This window comes from Puntigrus tetrazona, chromosome 4 (genome assembly GCF_018831695.1).
Source record: "Puntigrus tetrazona isolate hp1 chromosome 4, ASM1883169v1, whole genome shotgun sequence".
In the NCBI taxonomy this organism is placed as follows: Eukaryota; Metazoa; Chordata; class Actinopteri; order Cypriniformes; family Cyprinidae; genus Puntigrus; species Puntigrus tetrazona.
This window is the reverse complement of record NC_056702.1, coordinates 17,154,964-17,177,786: the sequence shown is the minus strand read 5'-3', so window position 1 is coordinate 17,177,786 and position 22,823 is coordinate 17,154,964. Positions and strand designations below refer to the sequence as shown.

Sequence of the window (22,823 nt, the reverse complement as noted above, 5' to 3'; positions counted from 1 at the left end):
GACAGAGTGGGAAGCAATTTGAACACAATGCTTTGAAGAACTGAACCCGATACAGTTGAAGTATAAGGGCACCCTGAGCCTGCATCTGTGGACAAATCAAATCAGATGTGAGTGACAAGCTGCAGTACTGCAGAAGCAGACCATTATAGTGTCTTGTTACCCTTCAGTCAGATCGGCAGAGCGGGTTAAATGGGCTGCAGTTTCCCCATGCTCTCGAAAGCAAACACATCTTAAACCTCCAGGTAGCTGCATGCTGCTCTACCATGTATGAATACGGCCTTTCACACAGAGGGGCTGATGGTTGTTTAGGGGTAAATGGTTCTGTTGGATCTTTGGAGGCTTTCGTTCTAATGAGCTCTCTGTTGATGAGAGCTGTCAGGGTATATGAGCCACAGGCAAAGCCCATGGTATTCGGCTGACCGCAGACTCATAAAAAATCTATATCATTAGCTATTAGAGTACTCAGAAATGAAAACTGGTTCAGTATGCTTCGGTTGTTGTGGTTCCTGAATGCTCCGATCATAGTCGCATAAAGGCATTAAGCTCGATTCTTCTAATGAAATTTGGGAAGAGCTGATGAATCGAAGTCTTAAACCACCTTGACCATGACTCCTGAACAAATCTGATTTAAGACATTAGCAATTGTATCACAGACGTGTAGCATGTGGGAAGTGAGTCTGTGTAGATGTGTAGCATGCTGTGGTTTGCCTAACTGGGGGTTTGTGAGGGAACTGCTTGTGGCTTTTTGAGTTAATGAAAAGCTAATAATGAGTTAAGGTATAAAAATGACAATAAATGTAAATTTAAAAAAAAAGAAACGAAAGAAAACTATTTAATTGTTCGCCTGCATGTCTTTGACTGTTACCCAGTATCGAAGACCTGTAAACACAGGAACGTGTTAATTTTAACATACAATCTCTGGATACTTCTAGTAAATATTTCGGGACAAAAAGATTCAGCAGGCAAAAAACAAACAAACAAAAAAAACAATTCAGATGTAAGGTAATATTGTATAACATTTGCTCTATATAAAATATTTAAACAGAAACAAGAATGGAAATGTAGGGAAAATATATGAGGAATTTACCTCTGAATTCACAATTTAAATGATTAATGCAAGCAAAAATCTGTCATTTACTCACTGTCATGTCATTTTAAATCTGTATGACTTTCTTCAGTGGAACATAAAAGCAGAATTCACAAAAGAAGACTGTGCTCTCATTCTTATCCATTCAGCTACAATGAAGTGGGATTTTAAACTTCAAAATGAATCCAAAAGCACCATAAAATCATCATTAAAACATTCTAAACAGATGTGAATTTATTTACATAAACATTAAAATATTCTGCTTTCATTGTGTACTCCGAAATCCACATTTCAATGAAAACAGTTAAAACGAGGGTCATAACATTGCTGTACAATGCATTAACATTTATCATAATCCGAACATTTACTTTTTCTTAGAATTAGGAAATATAACAAAATGCTGTTACATGTAAATAAATACAAACAGACATATCATGAAATAGCTAAAAAATAAAAAGTTAAAACACCAATAGTGAAATTTTCACACCTTCCTACTGTGTATGTACAATTATTGTTGCAATTGAAGTATTTGAAGCATTTACAAATGTAAACGTGCAACAAATTTCTATAACATTGTCCCACAATGTATTAAATATTATTAGCAAGCTAAGCAGACATCAATATTCTCACCTTTCAGGAATTGCCGACATTCAAATCCTGTACCTGTAAAACTTGTAAAACTAATTATCTGGAATACCCAGGAAACTACTTCAGAGCTTTCTGTTTGATGAACTTTCAATGTAATAAAATGGCTAAAATGGTTTTGCTCTTCAATCTAAAACTGCCAGCCACCTACTCCCATTGTATCTCATTCATCTCCCAGATGCTGCAGTTTAACCAGCCATATAATGCACTGTAAGGGAGGATGACCTTTCGTAAACGTGCGGCATATTATAGGTGTCTCAAATGTGCCTTAACTTCTCCTCTCCTTGCCGTAGGGAGTAATAGAAGTGGATAGGAGGATGAGAAGAAGTTCAGGGAACAGACGATAGGGTGCAGTCTAAAATACCTCCTCTTCTTCAGCTTCACATCCGTAATCTGCAAAGACAAAGGTTTTATTGAATTATGTTGTTTCTGGTTACATGTTGAAAAAAGTAACTCTAAAGATTAGATCAAGTTATATTGGTAGACTGCTACTAGGACACTACTGTGATAAGCAACTATTTGTAGATGTATGACTTGCAGAGGAGCAGAGATAGGAGCAGTTTATCAAGATGATAAACACTTCAAATGCAGTCTGCTACGAATGCTAGAGAGTTACAGCCCACTTAGCATTACGCAATTTGTCAAAATGAAGAGCCAGACCTTGGAACTAATCTAGGAAACTCTTGATCATTGAACCCTTGAGCTGTGACTTCGGAGGAGCGCACGTGGCGCGAGCGCGGAGCGTGGCAGCGCGCGCTCTTGCATGGGACGGAGCGCCGCAGGCGCGGGCGGCATCGGACGGAGCGCCGAGGCGCCGGCATCGGGACGGAGCGCACGCAGGCGCGGGCACGGGGACGAGGCGCGCACGAGGCGCGGGCAATGGAGGGAGTTTTTGGGGATCCAGCAGCCCCTTGTCAGTGACACGACTACAATCCGCTGTGACATACTGACCGTTTCCACCTATCAGCTCCATGGCGCTAATGCAAGACTCCTCTGCCTCTTCCTCATTCTCCTCTTCCTCCTCAGCGGGTTCCTCATATGCCACCCGGCCCACTTTCCAACAGGGGAGGGGTGGGGGGAGGGCTCTGGGGCTGCAGGTGGCAACATCATGGCAATGTTGGGAGTGACCTGAAATAGTTTTACAACAATAAGAGACAACAGATTTGTATTTAAACTAACAATGCTCAACTGAAAATCTGCTGTCTATAAATAGCTGTGATAATGTTGGTGATTATGGTTCCAATCTGGTCTGCAGTGTCCATCTTGATCCCATTCCTCCTCAATCAGCCTATTTATCTCCATGATGTTCAATGCTGATGTTTAGTGACTAAGTGTGTATCTCATGAGTTGATTTGTGGTGCTCATGCTCCATGGGCTAATAGATTTGCCTCTTCCTCATTCTCCTCTTCCTCCTCAGCGGGTTCCTCATATGCCACCGGCCCACTTTCCAACACGGGGAGGGGTGGGGTAATGGAGGGGGCTCTGGGGCTGCAGGTGGCAACATCATGGCAAATCTGTATTTAAACTAACAATGCTCAACTGAAAATCTGCTGTCTATAAATAGCAACAATTCCTCCTATCCTATTTGCCTAAAACATTTCCATAAAGTGTTCATAATACTGATTCTTTGTTGTGTGGTGGCTAGCAAAACTGCTTCTGAAACAGTGCTCATGTGGGAAATGCAGGTTTCAGTCTGGCATGCAACAAGTTCCGAGTCCATTTGCTGTTTCTTCAAAATTATTTCCACAATTATGTCCATTGTTAGTCAGCACCATAATAAGATTTATTACGCATGATGGATAAAATGTTTGCATCTGCTCATAAGGTTAATGCAGGGTTGAATCTGATCAATGACAATTCTCAAACCCATTTCCATACTTTATCCTGAATATTTTAAAAAAATTTATAAAAAAATTATAAAAATGCTATTTTGAATCACAGTACTCATGTGGGGAAATGTAGGTTTAAATCTGTCTTGCAACAAGCTCCGAGCCCATTTCCTGGTTTTCCCAAATAATGTCCTGAATAAGTTTAAAAAAACTGATCATATGGATAATGCAGATTTAAATTAATAATATAACTAAATAACTTCCATATTATATTATTTTAAATGCTATTTTTAGTCAGCACTATAATATAGAGGCTAACATGCAAGCGTTTTTTTCATTTTGTATCATGGTGCTCATGTCGGTAATGGAGGTTTGAATCTGGCCTGCAACAACTCCTAATCCCTTTTTCACAAAAAAATTGTATTATAATGTTTAACATTGATCCTTACTCTGCCCCTTAGTGTAGTGGTTAGCATTAATGCAACTGACAACTCATGGTGCTCGTGGGAAATGCAGGTTTGAATCTGGCAAATATTTTCCATAATAACGCTCATTGCTCATTCTTACTCTGCTCTGTGTTGTGGCTAGCATTAGCACATCCAATCATGGTGCTCATTTGAGAAACGCAAGGTTTGACTCTGGCCTTCAACCTGCTCTGATTTCTCTTCCCTTCTTTTCTCCATAATAATTTCCTGTCATTTTCTACTGTCTGATAAAAAGAAAAAAACCCCTAAAAATAGTGATTCAACACAGTCGAGGAAAAAACAGATTAAATCGAAAGAAACGAGCCCAAGTGAATCAGGGCTACATTTCCCAGCAGGCATCTGTGTAAGGAAGTACAGCTCAGGGGAAGCAGAGGCCTAAATCAATTATCATGTTGTGAAAAACGGAGGAAGAGCATAAAAGTCTCAGTGGTAATTATAGAACAGACGTGCCGCTGTACCGTGAGGCCCCTCTTCAGGCAGTGCCAGTTAAGGGGAAACAGCAGCAGCGGGGTTCTTGTAATAGGGGCTGCCAAGCTTGGTAAACGCCTAGAAGACACCCTGCAGCTCACCTGTGGGTTACACCCAGAGTGAGTAACCCGGCCTGGGATCACAGAGACAGGCAGAGGCCTAATGGCTAGAGAATCTGGGCTGGGGCATTAATGATCTCATTAAAAAGAAGAAAATTAAGCAAAAGCTAAAAGATGATATTCCAGTGCTTTTCTGTTTAAAACATTCTACAGTTTCTTAACACATCTGAACTGAGACCTCTAATGCATGTCTCAAGCTCTGCGTGAATGCTCTGTTTGTTCTTGTTTTGTGGGGAAAAAAGGGCGAACAGCTAATGTCCCTTTGTTAAGAATGACTCTCCTCTGAATCTCTCTGAGAAAGGCACAACACATTATATAAAACTGATTTAGTTCAGAACATCTTGGCAGCAACCTGGATGAGACAGCGGGGGGCTTCACTGCAAGAACAAAGTTGACCCCTGCAATCATATTGTGCGTGATTTTCCCCCCACAACAGCTATTTTGTCTATTTGTACATGCACTTCAGGCCACACTGCTGCTTATTCAAGCCTGACCATTTAGGAGAGAGACACTAAGACCCAGCGAGTACAGAGACAATCCATCAAATTTTGCGCCCTGAACATTATCACAAATATTGACTTTCAATTAAACGTATATGACATATTTACCCTGTATTGTGAAATACGCTGGTTAGCTATTTACTGCCATGACATTTAGCTATGAAGTATTTGATTATCGTGATGGATTTACCACTGAAGTCAAGCAGGGTTAGTCAACTGAATTTGATTCGACCTCTACTAAGCTGAGATTCATAAAATATTGTTCATTAGGTCAACAAGATCACAGACCACAAACAGTTATGCGCTGAAATGCCATTTAGTAATCACAATAGATCTTTGGAAAAAGAGGAGAAAAAAATTCATGACATATATTTTTAATATCCAGGACTGTAGTTCCAATCAAATTGGTTGCAAGATTAACCATAGTTTGTGCAAATTAATGTTTTTTGTGCCCATTATTGGCTGAGATCATCAACATTTTAAATTTAATTTTGCATATTGTTGGGTCTACTAAAATGTGAAACATTTTTAAGCATAAGAACACATTTCAGCAATGCTGGATTACCACTTGATATAATATAAAATACTAACATTAACAGCAATAATACAAGGAACTCATTGAACCTACCAGTGTGGCTGCTGTCCTCTTCTTCTTGGGTGTGGACGATATTAAGGGGCGGAGTCTAAAGAAAGGAAAAACGGAAAAAATAAAATAATTATTTAGTGAATCTTCGGTGGCCTCAACCTTCTTCAGAGCAGCTTATACATTGACATAAAGGCTCAAGGGCTCATAACCGGCCTAATTTTCCTTCTAAAAATATGAAAATATGAAGCATACTTCTGCCTCTTCTTTACTCCCACCCCACAGCAGATTACTGAGGCATATCTAAAGCAATAGATTCACACTGAGACCTGCACTACTGGGGCTAAAGAAGCCCTGTGGCGCTGATGAAATGCTTAGCTTACACTTCCCGGCGACTGGATTTAAACATCAAACACCAGCACTATTTTGGGCTAATATTAAAGAGACCAGTATAAAACATTAATTAGTTTGATGGGGGAAGGCGGGAGAGGAAGAAGGGAACTTTCTGAAATGAGAATGACCTTGTTCTGGCTTCATGTTAGTCCAGTGAAAACAGCGAAGACTGCTATTTATGCGCACTGAAAGTGCTACAGCGGCAGTAAAAGTTTTTGTCTATACACATTTACACAGAATAATATACAGAATATACAGCCATTTAAAGGTTTATCCTTCATGTTTCATATCTTTTATGTTTCGTGCCGTTCCAAACCTGTAAGACCTTAGTTTATCTTCAGAACACAAATTAAGATTTTTTTTTTTGTTTTAAAGTATAAAATAAATAAAGGGGTATATTCATGTATGGTAATAATAATAATCAAGATAAATTTAATTCCTATAGCACCTTTCATAAATAAATGCCTGCTTCATGGGCAAAAAAAAAAATCTATAAATAAACAGAAAGAGGACATAATAACAATAATGATGATCATTGATATTAATCATAAAAAAATATATAATTTAAATGGTAAAAAAAAGCTAACTTGAAAAGATATGTCAAAAATCTGAATGCTTGTAGATTGTCTCATTTAACTTGGAAAAGTTTACAAATCTCTGGGCATAATGGCTGAAAGCAGTTTTGCCAGATACTACAAAAAATAGTGTGTGTGTGTGTGTAAGGTACTTTCGATTATGCATAAAAACAGCATTATAACTGGGCCAGCATTTACACAATATTATGCAAAACAGCACTGACTGTCAATACAAAGTTGCCTCAAAAAGATTTAGGTTGCTTTATACTGAATACCAATGAAGACGCAAGCCAAAAATCCACAAATTTTGGAAAGCTGTACCAAGACAGACATGAATGGTGCAAACTTTCCATTCTGTTTTGTCGCATGTGCGTTTATTGTGTACTTGCAAAAGTATTGTTGAACGCTGCAAATGCAAAAGAAGCCTCACATAGTCTCAATATTGTCAAAATTCACAGAATAACCCACACGAATACACACTAACGCAGGCATATAAACACAAAATACAGTACAGAAAAGCTGGGCAGCGTCTGCGCCTCCCTGGTGAGATCTCCCCAAGGACTTAGTGAGAGCACTTTCTTGGCCGATAAGGGAAAGTGCTGCTAATTAATCTGCTTAAGAAAGAGAGGAGGAGGACGGAAAGAGCTAGCGAAAGAGAAAGTACATGCTGAGAAAGGGGCTTCCTTTGTGGTAACTCATTAGGAGTGGCGGCCTACATTAGCCATCTGCAGTATGCTGGCCAGACAGAGCCCAGTCGAGTCTGTTCTGGCCAGATCTGCTCCATGCACCAGTGTCCTGGCCCTGGCACTCATCCTCAACACAACTCCAGCATTAGGATTATCCAACACATTACTGGAAAACACAATCACCCCCGAGCGGCCTCGCAGAGTGAATAGTCTTGGGAAGAGGCGCAGATCTACAACCCAAGTGTGACTAATACACTTACAAATCTTCAGCCATGGAAGTGAAATGGCCTCCAGTTAAATCTAGAGCATGTATTGTGTATCGGATGCCTCTGCTTGCGGGGATTGAGAAACGTAGATAATCTTACAATACCGAATACACCAGCTCAGCTGAAGTGAGCGAGGAAGCTGCTAAAAATGAGCCAGGCAGAAGACCTGAGCAGAAGGTTCAGAAAGATTGTTTTTCCTCCTTCAAGGGCATATCAATAAGCCAAAAACAAATCACTTTTTTAAATCAAAACCTCACATTGTTCTCAAAAAAAAAAAATACTTCCTCTTGTTTTAAACATAAACTCACATGTTTTCTTAAAGCTTAAATGATAATGTAACGCTTAAATGTTAAAAACAAGAAAATAAACCTGTTTTCCACAGGGCCAAAGAAAATAAACTTTTATAAAATAAAATTCAATAGATCTTAATTTTTAATATCAGATTGCTGGAGTTGACTGGGCTGTAACTGGATCCTCAAAACACTATACAGTTAAGAGTATCTGCAATAAAAATAAATTAATTACTGTTATTTACCTTGCTTTAAAGGTGCTAAGAGGGATGTTAGCCGCTTCACTAACTTCTGCTACTGAATTAGACCGCCCGTCTCTACAAGTCCTGTCCTCCAAACCCAATGTCAGTTAACCTGGCTCCTCAAAATGACTGACAGTTAGAGAACGCCTCAAAGTGCTCAGACTAAAATAGCCGCTTGTGGTTAGATGAAGTTTTGCTGTTTACATGGGCTACCAAAGAGAATACCAGGAGCTTTCAGTAATATCTGTGAGACAGTACTGTGTCCATGTTGCATGTTAACCCGTACTGTAAGATTTACTTTGCCAAATGTATTCTTCACTCTTCATAACAAAGCTGACAACCCAGTAAAATAATGAATCAGGCAAAGTACAAGACAGCACTAATTATTTCAAATGTTATTTTTTTTCCATACTAAAAACATAGAAAATAGACTTTTACGCTCATCATTTTGTGTGTACTATGACTTTTAGTTTAGCAATTGACCTTTATTGAAGACTCTGATGACGTGTTTCCAGTTTTTAACTGTTAATCATAATCATAATAAATCTATTTTTTGTATTTAATATTTACAAATATTTTATGATATTTTATATGGGGTTTTTTTCAAACTGATGATAAATATCCACATAATAACCACAAATAATGAACTTTTATAATGCTATATTTTGTTTTTATTACTTTGGTATTAAATTACAGAATTACACTGGTATTATTACTTTATTACTATTTAAATTACACTGATGCCTAAATGCTTCTTATACAAGAGACTTAACTAAATGTTCACATTCCAATATGACTTTCACTTCTAAAACCTCTGGAAATGTAAAATGGGTCCGTTGTGTGTCAAATCTTGCTGTGCAAACAGTCATTATAAAAAAGGATGTTGCCTAACATCACGTAGTGAACAGACGAGATATAACAAACTTCCAGTGATAAAACCGGCCACAGCCAACTGGAAAATATTTAATGTGCAGTTGTGTGACCAATATATTTTCACAGGCAATGGTATAGAAAAAAATAAATCAGCAAAAATGGCCATTGCGGCATTCCCATTTTTCCTAATACAGTGCTTGGTTTGGAAGGAAGCAAAGTAAGCAGAGTTTAATGCATCACTTTACTACTGACAACAAAATTTCACTGAAGTTTTGCTAATGTGATCATGCTATTAAATGGAAGACATATGAAGACAGCAGACAGTCAGGCAGCTCGTCAAGATTTGGATCAGAGCCATTAGCTCTCAATCTGATGCACATGTCAGGCATTCTCCCTCGAACACAGACGTACACCGGCACTGGAGTACAGTGAACACTGACCCTCCCATGGCCGCCTCTATAAATCACTGATGCAATTTATGACGGACCGTCTGCTCTTCTCTAAACACGTTAAAATCAGCTGGCTTGGCTCACGGGCGGCACCGAGGCCCTTTAACCAGGCAGAATTAACAGCCTAAACTCCAGTGTCAGACGGGCAAAACACTGTAAACACATCCAATTATTCTTCAAGAGCTCTTTTATGCATTTAATAGCGGGCATCTGCAGCCCAGAGATGGCAGATCAGTGAAACAAAGAGAAAATGCGAGAAGCAGATAGAGAACAGGATCGTTCAGATATGTGTATCTGGAGGACAAACTCTAAATATGTCTGTTGAACTCTGGTCTTCTCTGTCTGTTTCCACAGCACTGACCCTTCATGCCCGGCAGGGGCTGACCACATCACAACCCAATCCCCTATACACAAGCCTCCTGGGTGCCACACTCACATATTACACACATGACTGAGAGTGACACTGAGCTGAACGGCCTCTGGCATGTGACCTGGACCGCTGGGAACCGCGAGGGTCCTTTATGTGTTTGGAGGTTACAGGTCGAAATGTGGGTCCTGTATAAGCACACATTCAGTATTGTGTGTGTGTATACTCTGAGAAGTGAAGGGTAAGTGACTGATGATGTAAGTAGGTGTGTGTTTGCTCTCTGAGCTAAGTGTGAATTACAGTGGAGTGAGAGCTAATGCACCTTGCCGGGCAACTTTTCTGCCAAAAACAGGGGTCATATTAAGGCCACAAACCAAATATGCAAGGTATGAGATTATGAACAAGGCTGACTAAATTTAGTATTTTTGTTTATTTTAGTTAATTAAACTGCAGTTTTTCTATGCTGTCACTATTTATTATGAATTAGCGCATTGTGAATACAAATGTGGTTACAGAAAAGGCCTTGATTCTCTGAACATTGAAACACTAATGACTTAAAATAGAAGCATTAAAATATCACAATATCAAAACTACTGTTAAAGGGATTGGGTTCTGTAAGATTTTCTAATGTTTCTTAAGGTTCACCAAGGCTGCATTTATTTGACTAAGAATACAGTAAAAACAGTAATATTGTCAACTATTACTAAAATGTAAAGAAATAACAGTTTTTTACTTTAATATATCTTATAATGTAATGTATTTCTGGTAAAACTTTCAGCATCATTACTTCAATCTTTCAGAATATTATTATTTGCTCAAATAATTTGATTGTGACTTTATAAAAAAAAAAATATATTTATCTTTTATGATCTCTGAAATGTTCCAACATGCAACCATCTTAAAACCAACTTAAAAAGAAGATGATCTTTCAGCAGGACCTAAATGGCTGATTTTGAGTTAAATATTACAGAACACAAGGTTCAGTTTATTATGCTGAGTCATGCATTTCAATAAAAAATCTGTCAGCCTAGCAAAACCATAGTAAACACTGCATTATCTTCAGATATACTGTACACAGGAGGTAGAACATCAGGTAGCATCTGTGCTTCGCTTCCCCCTCACAGGATTTTCACAGGTGCCTGGCACCAAGCGAAAGTGTGAAGTCAAAATGGGTACATCTGCAGAACAGAACTGTGACATCTTAACTGAAAGTAAATCACCAGAAACAGATGGATGGCTTGCATTATTGAACATTTTGGGCTACATTTTGGGTGTCCCTCTCGTGACCTCTCAGGGGGAGGTAAAAATAGACCAATCCACAGGTCAGACGAGGTGCCCTTAGGGCTGAATGGGTGAAGCTGGTGAGGACGCCTAGTCCTTATGCCAGGCTTCACACACCCCCCGGCAGACCGCTCCCGCCCTGGGCCAGATGGTGAATGAGCTGGCTAATGGAGCGAATTCATGCAAGACAAATTTGCCCACTTAACAATCAATCCCAACACTGCTCTGTCATCAATAATTTCCTAGGATCTCCCAGGACTCTTTCAAAAGCAGAACGAAGCACTGATGTAAACACCATCAGGTCTGTGAGAGATAAAGCTTTAAATAAACAGCAAAGAGCAAGCAAACATAAGCATAGAGTTGTTCGGGATGCAGTCCAAAGCATGTTTCCATAAACATGTAAGCATAGAAACATAACTGAGCCTAGTTGGACTTGATTGTTTGATTAATGTATTTGATTAAATTGATAAATATTACCATTAATACTTAATATCCATTATAGTATTATAATAAATATAATCATAAATATACTACAGAAAGATATATTCATAATTATGAATGCATATGAATGCAAATCCATTACAAAACAACCAGTTTAACTCTAAATTCCAGATGGATGAGGTGCAACCAATAACTCAAAACTATAACCATGCATTGTGGTGGCCAGGAAGAGTAATGGTCCCCCCACCCTACAGCATGTTATATAAAAGTGCTTATTGGAAACCATAAACAACCTATAGTGAAGCTGATAAACTATTTTATTTGGTGAAAGACAAATAACTTTTATTAATGTTTATTATTAATAAAAGTATTTAATGAATATTGATGTCTATAATCATGTCACAGAATGAATCAATTTAATGCACAGCCTCCCATGACTTTTTGTTTTAATAACATTGGATAAAAGCGCTGGTGCTTCTAGTTTAAATTGTTTTCACATTTTCCAGCTATATATATGTATTTCCAGCAGCAAAGTATGTTTTTGAGTACCAAAGCTAACGGTCTATTCACATACGGGTTATATATAACACATTGAAGGCTGTAGGGCGGAAATCAAACACTTCCACTATTACTGATGTGTTCTTATGGGCTTTGTAGCTAGGCAACACATTTAAACGGCTCTTAGTGTGATCTCATTTAAAAAAAAAAAAAAAAAAAAAAAAAAGGGGAAAAAAAGCTGGCCCAGACTCAGCCATTTCAGAGGGAGCACTTCTGCTCCGCCGGGCCCATATGCCAGTCTGTCAATAATGCATGTCGATGAAATCTGACAGGGGGAAGTAATATTTCTGTTGAGCCAATATCACACGGCAGCTGGCTTTGTGTAAATAAATCTAAGGGGGGAGAGAAGTGTAATGGGTGGAGGCTCTCCACCAGCTTCGGGTGCCACTACGCAGCTGTAATCCCTGCTCTCCAGCTGGGGGTATAAGTGTTTAAGTTGTAGGGGCAGTCGAAGAGCAGGTTGAGGGGCAGGTCTAAACATAAAATGCTAATATTCATAAATAATTTAAAATTAATTAGCTAAAATATAGATGAATCCGTCCCTTTTGCATTCATTTAGGCTCTAAACAAATATAAACCAAGTCTTAAACCATTTCAAAAATAGCATCAAGCAGAAACACTAGAAATCTGTCAAAAAAAGTGAAAAGGTGAAGGATAGGAAGAATGTAAACAAAACCAAAATGGTGTTCCAACTAGAATTTAAACTACTTTAGAACTAGTCTTCAATGACCTATAAAAGCCAAACCCACTATTACCTCTATGTGAGTGAACCTCATTCCACCTCAAAGTGGTTGCACAGCTAGAGAAATATCAATAATAACCATCAAATATCACTGAACTCATATAAAACAGTAGGGAAGCTTACACGGAGTCTGCCTGCACTGAGAACAGCAGCAGCACACACAAAAAAAAAAAAAAAGAAGCTTCCCACAAATACTCACAGAGCATCCTCTTCCTGAAGGACAAAGCCATTATGCATTCAGCTCTTTCTCTCAGATCTAGCATGATGGAGGAGATACAGAGGAAAGACATGCAATCTGACCCTGGAGGAGGCAACAATTAGGGCCCAGTGGTTTCTACACCTCGTGGTGACAAGGCATCTTATCACACTTCCTGCAGGCCACTGAGGAAGGCCCCAAGGGGTCTGACTCGGGGACAAGGCTTCGAGAGAAATAAAGATCCATGGAAGAGAAGAAAGGTGTGATTATCCTACTTATATCTCACCCTCCAGCAGTCCAGAGCAACAGAGGGGAAGTTGGATTTGTCCCTGATTTCATTATTGTGTCTTATATAAGGCAATCAGAGCTGGGTAGATTACTTACAAATTGAAAAAATATTACATTTATATATATATTTATATATGTAATACAAATTATATGAATAAAAATATATACATTTCAATATTTTCTAAATATATGCTGTATGTGTGCATATTTATATATACATAATAAATATACACAATACACACACGCATACATATTATACAAAAAACCTTTATTTTGGAAGATATTATTCGCAATTAATTGTATGACAGCACTAATTATAATAAGAATTTTATTGTTTTCTGTGATCAAATAGATGCTGCCATTGTTGAACCCACACCCCAAAATTAAATATACAATTCATGCACACACAAATGTGCTATACACTAAAAGTACCCTGTAAACTGCCTTCAACACTCATATTATTCACAGTCACCAACCATGGCGCTGTTGAAGCGACTTCTTGATCATTGCCTACCACCAAACAAAACAGTGTGTGGGAGTGAGAACGCCCTGAACTGATCACACACGAAGAATTTGACATGCCGCGAAGCCTCCATGGAGCAAGTAGCAATTTTCTTCTCATCAAAGGGACCGCTGCTTAGTAACAGCTTTCGCCCAAAACCTGTAGCGCTTTGTGTACGACAAAGCGATCAAAACTTCGCAGTGGCAAGGAAAGTGCACAGGAGGTTCAATCACCTGCAATCACAATAACATCTGTACATGCATATCTGCCCCGTGCCACCAGGAGAGAGAGCAGTTTCCATTAACGGCTTGGAGTCAGTCAGGGAAGATGAGTGGGAGAAGACTCCTGCTGACACAGCTTGAGAAGTGTGCTGTGACTGAGTCAACCTCCCTCTGTGACTCTAGTGCAGATGGAAGAGAAAGGTAAGAGAGCTCGCAAAGTTTTCAAGATGGCCTCTTGGCATCACCTGCAGATCTCTGGCCTTGTAACATCTGCTGAGGTGAGTGACGGCTGTGGAGGAGAGTCGGCGGGGAGGTCTACAGAGCACAACAGGCAAGTTTTGAAAGGAAAAATCTCATTAATTTTCTCTGTATTTTGACAGTAACGTATAAACCTTTCAAGACATGAGATTTGTGATTGTTATGCTTATATATATACACTTCTGTACAACAGTCCCCCCAAAAAAGACATATTAGTTTTCACAGAAGTATTAAGCTTTTTTCAACACTGTTAAATAAAAATGTTTTTTTGAGAATCGAATCAGCATATTAGAATTATTTCTGAAGGATCATGCAAGAGTGTGAGATTTTTTATTTTTTAAATATTGTGCATAACACTGGATATCCACTCTCTAATCCTGAAGCAGTCAATGCCTTGGGTTCACCAATCAGAAAAGTCGATGTTGTCAAAGAATCAAGATCATAAATGCAAATGACACAGTCAAATCAGTCAATTAGTTGTTTATATATTCTTATTTATGCAATTAATTTACATTTAAACTGCTTAATGGGCCGTGTAGTTAATTTACTCATTAAAGACATCAGTGCATTTGTGCTTTCTTTTGATTTTTTACATATTTTTGTTTCAAAAAAGTTGGAGCTTTTGCTCAAGTTTTTTTCCCTATTGAAAAAATGTATTAATGGGAAAATATTTATACAACTAAGAATGCTATGTGGTCTCATTGATTTTTAACCAATATGTTCAAACCAAAATAATCAACTGCTATTACAAACATTTGGGGTGTCTTCTAAATCTACGATCAACCATTGGGATTTCACTGGAGCCACTCTAAAATCCAGAGTAATTTCTAGTGACCTCACTATATTAAATGAAACAACCAGCTGCTTTGCCTCGACCAAACACGATTCCCATCAGCAGGATGTGGCTCCCTTACTCCCACCACCAGACATCCTCTGAACTAACAGATCTCAAGCCACTGATAAATGGCATCCTCGAACAAAAGAACCAACCATGCTGAGAGACCCGGCCTAAAACCCTTTAACCAAGCTTAGAGGTTGAGAACCAGGCACAAGATGATCATAAGAAGTCCTTCCTACTGCCTTATCTCACTTAGGCCTACGAGCACCACCACAAGAGATTTTCTGTCACAAAAGTCTTTAAAGAACGACTTTGCTTTACAGCCAGAAGGTTCCACGCTGGTCCTGGGTCAACATGACCATGCTAGAAACAAACAAAGTGAGTCATTCTGCTCCTCTTGTTGCTAGGAGGTGGTGAAGGGTTTTTTGGCGACAAGGAGCTCCATTGAGACAGACCGAATGACACACTCCATAGTCAGTTGCCTTGGTTTCCTGCCCTCTAGAACGCAAGTCGATGGGGTCTAACAGTATGGCCGTAGAAAGCCTGCTATAATAATAAGCGAAAAGCCATACTGCTGGAAGTAGACTAACGTTAGAGTGGAAACAATGACGTTTTAGTGTGGGAAACTGAGTCGGATCAAACCGAAAGGGAGGGATCTGCGAAACTCATCAGGGCACCCAGGCTCATTGGGCATTTCCGGAGATGCCTGGCAAAATAAATGACAATGTAGGGCTGAGAAAAAGCACATCTCAGGGATAACTCATACCGTCTGACCTTAAGCTAACATTTATAAATCAATCTCCACTTACATCGTTGTGGAGCTAAAAAACTAGACTGGATCTGGTAGAGAGCAGAAATACATACACATCTTCACTTCTAAGTCCCCAGGGTCGATGCTGCTCCTCAATTCATGAGACTGATTTCAAAGCGGAGCTGTTACTGTAAAACGAGGATCAGAAACAGGATCAGGCAGCACGCTGGAGCTGGGAGGTGAAGCGTTCTGTCGGGCTGTCACTTTTTCTGAGGTACGCCGAGAAGAGAGGCATAGACAGGTCATCCTCGCGTACCAAGATCAGATTTACACTTCAAAAAGTAAATCCCAGCAGTTTTAAGAACGGTAAGCCTTTACTAAAAGACAGGGTAGAAAAGGAAAAGGCTTGAAGAGGTGAAAAAGGAGGATGGAAATTAAAGAAAAGGAACTGGAGGGCAATTATCTTCTTATCTTTTTGAGAGTGATTCACCGTTGCTGTAAATTTGGAGGTCATGCAGAGGTTCAATCTGGCAGCTGGTGTGTGAGGCTGGTAAAGGGGGAGGGACGTTACCAATTCTACCTGGTTAGCTTCTAGAAGGGGTCTGTCAGCTACTCAAGGCAGTGAAAAAGAGTAACAACAATACCTAGAAAAATAGATCTATGACAAATAGATCTATTCAGGCCCAAAAATGGCTTATGGAACGGCTCATATAAGAAAATATCTTTGAAGAAATGTGCTTTGATCAGTTGGAGTGTGAGTTTTCTGACAGAGCACTGCATGCATTGTGAACAATGAGCAACTGGGCAATCATAGACATTTATTTCTGCAGACTTAGTCAATTTAGAAGAGAAAAGTGACTACTGGCTCTTTTGAACCATTTATCTAAAAGTACTGTGTGAAATATCTTAGACAGTTGCTACTTGCAAGTCGTGGCAACAAAAAGTAAAACTCTTTGCCCTCCCATGACAGCTCATTACAAATGTTCCCATGTTTCAACAAGCTCTCTCAACTGGAGCTGGAACTAAATTCGAGTTTATCGTCCAATTTGTTCCACAGTGTCATCAGACTATGATGATTTAATATTTTTACACTGGCCTCTGCTTTTCCGCCAGCTGATAGGACGAACAACAGTTCAAGCAAAGCGACTTACATCATGCCTTGCAACACTACAGAATTTTCATGAACAAATATTGGCATTAAATTAACGAAGGAAGTAAATAAATTTAAAAATGGCTTTTAGGACTTACAGATAAAATTTACATTTTACAAAACATGAGATTCCTAAGTAAAATAAAAAATAAAAAATAAAAAAAGATATACACTACCATTCAAAGGTCACTTTTTTTACACTTACTGTATATAAAACAAATTTGATTCTATTCCACAGCCTGAAAAAGTATTAGATTTTCCGCAAAAATATTACACAACGCAAATGTTTTAGGCAATGATAATAATAAGAAATCTTAAAATTATTTCTGAAAAAGAATGAAGATCCTGAAGTAGGAGTAATGAAAGATAATGAAAATGATTGAGCTTGTCATCACAGGAATTCATTATAATTTTAAATATATTCAAATGCAAAACAATTATTTTAAACTGTGAATAAATTTGAACAAACCTTACATTCTTTCATCAATAAATGCAGCACTTAAAGAGACTTCTGTTTAAAAAAAAATTAAAATCCTACCGGCCCTAAACTTTTGAATGGCAGTGTAACATGAATAATATTTTTTTTAAATATATTGCATTTCCACCAGAGAAGTGACAACACTAGCCAGCCATGTTTTTATATCTTCAGGACATCCACTATATTTAGATTTCAAAAATCTCAAAGGTAATAAAAGCAATGTGAGAGCCGTATAGTTTGTTTCAAACGCATTCATGAATATAAGATGGAAAAGAAAAGGGTCAGTAAATTGCCTTTTCGAAGCTTCAGGATATGAGGTCTCCGACAGCGTTCATATGTCTGATTCATCATCATCTCACCATTCAGTATGAAATTAGTAATTATCATTAACGAAATGGACTGGAGGAACGACATCACACAATGAGAAATTATCTTTCAACGCCAAAGTGTAGAAGTCATGATCTTGGGCTCCGTCTGTCGTATATTCATTACTTCTCTCACAGGGACGTTTGGAGCCCTGGAGGACTATTAATTGGAGAAGGGGCAGGCTCTCAGCATGCACTACAGGGTGCCAGGTGATGGCAGACAGACAGCCCTGGCACCGAATTGATGACAAGCTTTCTCCTGGTGGAAATGACTGTGAAGGTCAGCCAAAGGAGCAAAGCAAAGACAAAATGTTGGAGGCCGACAACAAGAAAAATGTAGTCCTCCAAGGGCAAAAGAACGGCCTTTTTGATCATGTCCTTTGTCTGAGGAACAAAAGAGTCTCTTTGCCACTTGGAGCAGGTCCCTGCTACTCTATAAAGACAGACTTAACCGTTCCATTGAGTGAAAAAAGTTGCAAGGCGCACCGCGAGCCAACATTAACAAAGTGAAAAAAATCAAAATAAACAGATTCACTCTTCATTAAATCCTCACCTCTTGCCCATGAGACTTGCAGGTTTTGCGAGGCCAAGATTGCTTTTGTTCGGCTGCTTCTTGCGGCGGGTCAGCTTTTTGCGCCCGGAGCTACCGACAGGCACATCCTCGGCTTGCTGGGTGGCGTTGCTCCCGCTGCCCTTGCTGTTGAGGTCCCGCAAAACATCATAATTGATCTTACTGGAGATCTTTTTCTGCTCCAGCATCTTCTCTATGGCCTCTCCCGCAGTGCTGGCCAGGATTGGCTCTCGCTTCTTGGATGGCTTTTTTGGCTAGACAAATTGGAATAAGAGTTGTTTACAGTGAAAAACAAACATTGGAGTCTGCGCTTACATGGCTCATTTATAGAGTCCTTTCGCTTTCTAAAAACATTTCTAAAGGCTAAAAGCATATGTGTAACATAAGTAAGTGATCATTTCTATCTCTTTGGGCATCTGGGTCTCATTTAAACAGTGCATTTTCCCCACTGGGCCTTGATATAATGATGTCAGGCTAACAGCTGTCAACAGCAAAGTGACAGAATCCCATTAGTAGCCTGGAAAAGCTATCAAGCCCATCTGATCCAGTCACTGCTGACCATGTTCCTCGTGTAGCAAAGTGGAACAAGTCTCTTCACAGTCAGCAAGTGGACTACTGTACCTGAAATTGCTATTAGGCTCAAGGCACCTCATTAGACGTGCAGAGCAGGGCCGGCTAATCCAACCCCGACTGGGAGTCATGGTGCAGATGTCAGAGCAGACAGGTTAAGGAGAGGCGACACTGAGAGCCTGGGGTGAAACTAGAGGAGCAAGTCAAGTTAAAATGGAAAGTATGCAGTCTCCTAGGACCTGCAGCTGCTGAGTGTCTGAAGACCCCGGCATGTGAGGGAAACCCAGACAAACGCACACACTCAAGACTTACTCACCTTCTCTTTATAGGTCCCTTGCTCCTTCTCTTTAGCTATTCTCTCCTCTTTTTCTGAAAAAAAATTGGCTTTATCAAATGGAGACACAAAAAGCAATAAAAAATAAAGGGCTTTAAACACTCAACAAACTCTTATAATGTTGAGCAGATTATCTTCATGATGTCAATATTAAAAAAAAAAAAAATCTCACAAGGTTCAGTCGTGGGATGAAACTGCAGCAAGCATTTCACTGTGCAAGTATTTAAAAACAAAATCCTACCTTTGACTGAATTTTTATCTCTGTGGTTGAGCAGTCCCTTGCCTCTGACGTCAGCAAAGAGTGCATGAGCTTTTGTTAATAAATGCATTAAGCTATTTTTTTCTGTTAGCTTACCTTTCTGTTCTCTCAAATATTCCTCGTTCTGTTTCATCCACAGCTCTGTCTTGGCCTCCACCTCTATCTCGTTCAAAATGTACTGCAGAGAAGATAACAGACCTATGCTGATAAGCAATGCTAAGAGGCGGTAATTTATAAATCCGGGATGCAGAGCAGCTTCTTGAACTTCACACGACCTGCTAAAAAAGTTTCAAGCTCCAATTTCAGAGAACAACACAGTAATGTGTTGCACTTTTTTTCTCGCTTAATTGGTATTTTTGACTTGTTTTTTCACATAACACTTGCTTTCAGAGACTATTAACCTTTAACCATAAATCCAACATCATTTTGTGACATTCATGCCTTACTACCTAAAACATTTATCTTCTTGTAAAGATGTTTAGTATTTTCTAACCAGAAAAAAGCTGTCTAGATCATAAAACCATTAATAAAATTCCATACCTTTTCAATTTCTTCTTCATCAATCCCATTCAGATCCAATTCCCCATTATCTGATTTATCCTCCACTATAGAAAGATACAAAAAATAATAAAGTGAGAAAATCATGATGACAAAGGGGTCTGATTATGTGATTTTTGGGGAAACAATTCCCATCAGATAGCATGCATTTCAGAATGAAATTAAAGAAAATTGTACTGCTTGACTGGAGTCTGCAGCTGTCAGAGATGGTACACTACACAGGAAGTACTTTGGTGGCGTTCTCCCAATAATACATGCACTGCCAGCTCTTTGTTGTGTAATTGCCATTAATAGGCTTAGCAGTGATATGAAAGGATTTTGTGTGTTCCTCAAATACTTTCCCAAATTGTCTTAAAATCCACAGTGTCACATTTATTAATCCCTAAATTAAAATCTCATACTGAGGCAAATATGAACAGCAATGTTACTGTATGCTAATACAATGTCCTGATGTAACCTCAGATTCACATAAATATGTGTTATAAACACCACCTGAATACAATTAGCAAGCGTCTGTAAGAATATATAAATATCAATGAGATCAGGGCAAGAAAAGAGAGCTGTAAATAGACATGATGAAAGAAGACAATTGCAAAATAAGGCAGCATCTCTGCCTATAAATGGGAATCTAATGGGTAAAGAATTAAAAACAGGTCAACATTTGGAATGCAATAATCAATAGTGTTTACTCAAGATGGATCAAGCATAAACAATCTAGATAACACACAGGAAGCACCCTGAAACTGATTACCATTTGTATTCAGTTTTGAGTGATCTATTCAAGCTAACCTTTTTGAAAACCTAGCCAAAGGATTAAACTAAAGCAAACAACGACACACATGCAAACCTTTCTCTATAAGCGACTTTAAAGCTGATTTTCATACGACAGAAATTATTTCTTCAAATATAAAGAGCTGCAAAGTTGGCCCGGGAAAAGTGTGATTGGATTGGTGGAGCCTCTGTGGATCAAGACCAGATGTTCATTAATTGAACATAGAGAGATCTGAATGCCATCTCTACTGTGGCCATCCGACTCACATTCACACGTTCTGACGTTCTCACAGTGAGACTGGCCAGGGAGAACAGATTTAAATATCTGAACTGAGACAAAAGAAAATAGGTCACAATCTGTCCCCATCTCAGATTCTTACACTTGCATGTGTGAGGTTTAAGACACATCGCACTATTTCAAAGGCCGTAGTGTCCAGTATCATTAGACTGAGCATCATTTGAGATGCAAACATCCAAGGCATCTTCTAAAATATGCATTCTAACTCCAGTTTAACAGCCAAGGACAGAAAACCATTTGACTCGTTGCTCTCACTACCTTCTTCACACCGTCTATTACATCTTCTACTATCTCCAATTGCCTGCTCCTCTAACACCTGGTGTTTTCAACGGGTAGGTGAATTCTAAATCTTTAGCAGGGCTGTAATTGAATCCAGGTATCTCGTCCATAAGACGGAGATAGGATACTTGCTCAGGCATGGACCAACATGGGCACACTGGTCTATGAGGGAATTGGACTTGTTTGCAGGCAGCTTGGAGTGGCTGTCACATATCAAACCCAGTGGAGCAAATCACAGCGTTTCCCCAGAGCGATTGCACAGCCGGCTTGGATAGAAGGGAGAAAGAAAAACAACATGGCGTGATCAGGTTTCTGCTCTTTAGAAAGCTGGCGTGTGGCTGATTGGGTCTGGATAGATGATGGTAAGCATCTCCGGTTTCGAAGGGGGATGAAAAATGTGAAAGTAGTCACCCAAAGGTCATACAGACTATACAACCAGCAAAAAAAAGGCATACAGCTTCAAGTCACCAATTTTAGCAAAATTTTAGAACCAAAAAAAGGGTAAATTATAAAATAAATTGTCAACAGACTACAGATACAGATATTACACAAAAGCCACTAAACTACACAGATTTTTGTTGGTCAGTGTGTTGAATTTGCGTGTCTAACTTGAACATGATCTCAATCTGCTTAGGGAATTTCTTTTGGAATCACTAGACCGTACCTTTACGGGTATATCATAATGCAGCTTTTGTCAAGCAATAAACATCCAAATTGTATCAAATTGTCTTCTCATCTTAAAGTGTCCCTATTATGGATTTTTTTAATTGACCTTTCATGCAGTGTGTAGCATAATGAATGAAAACACCCTGATAAATGTTAAATCTGAAAGTACACCTCTATAAAACGATTGTCTTTCAAAAGCAAGAGTCAACACCAACATTAAATTAGCATATTGCCTGCCCAACCAAGACAAACTGGACCAATCACAGTAGATTAGCGTCAAGTAAAAGGGGGATTCAGAAAATTTAATCACTGAGTGAATTGTTTGGGAGTCGTTGAGCAAGTAAAGTAAAAATAAATGCATACTATAAGACAATGAAAGTGTTTTTTGACCTTGTATGCATGTCAGCCTGTTGTTGGGGAATACCAAATCCAAAACATGAACATTTCATTACCCATAGGGGCACTTTAATGGCAAGAATGAAATATGAATACATGAATAACTATGTTTTCCATTCAATAGTTCTAAACCAGCACAACCTAAATAAACAAACAAATGAATAAATGTAAAAAAAATCCTCACTCTGAAAAGTA

The 22,823-nt window shown here is 38.9% G+C and overlaps 1 protein-coding gene across 1 annotated transcript in view; it reads right to left on the bottom strand.

Moving 5' to 3' along the window:
• Nucleotides 1-1,289: 1,289 nt before the first annotated feature.
• Nucleotides 1,290-22,823, bottom strand: part of brf1b (BRF1 RNA polymerase III transcription initiation factor subunit b) — a 54,065-nt gene continuing 32,531 nt past the window's right edge. The window contains 9 exon segments of the mRNA XM_043236670.1: nt 1,290-2,125; nt 2,684-2,729; nt 3,121-3,191; nt 3,194-3,257; nt 5,762-5,816; nt 18,480-18,751; nt 19,384-19,436; nt 19,757-19,838; nt 20,201-20,265. Of these exon segments, the coding sequence (XP_043092605.1) occupies nt 2,088-2,125; nt 2,684-2,729; nt 3,121-3,191; nt 3,194-3,257; nt 5,762-5,816; nt 18,480-18,751; nt 19,384-19,436; nt 19,757-19,838; nt 20,201-20,265 (746 nt within the window). The 3' untranslated portion in view covers nt 1,290-2,087.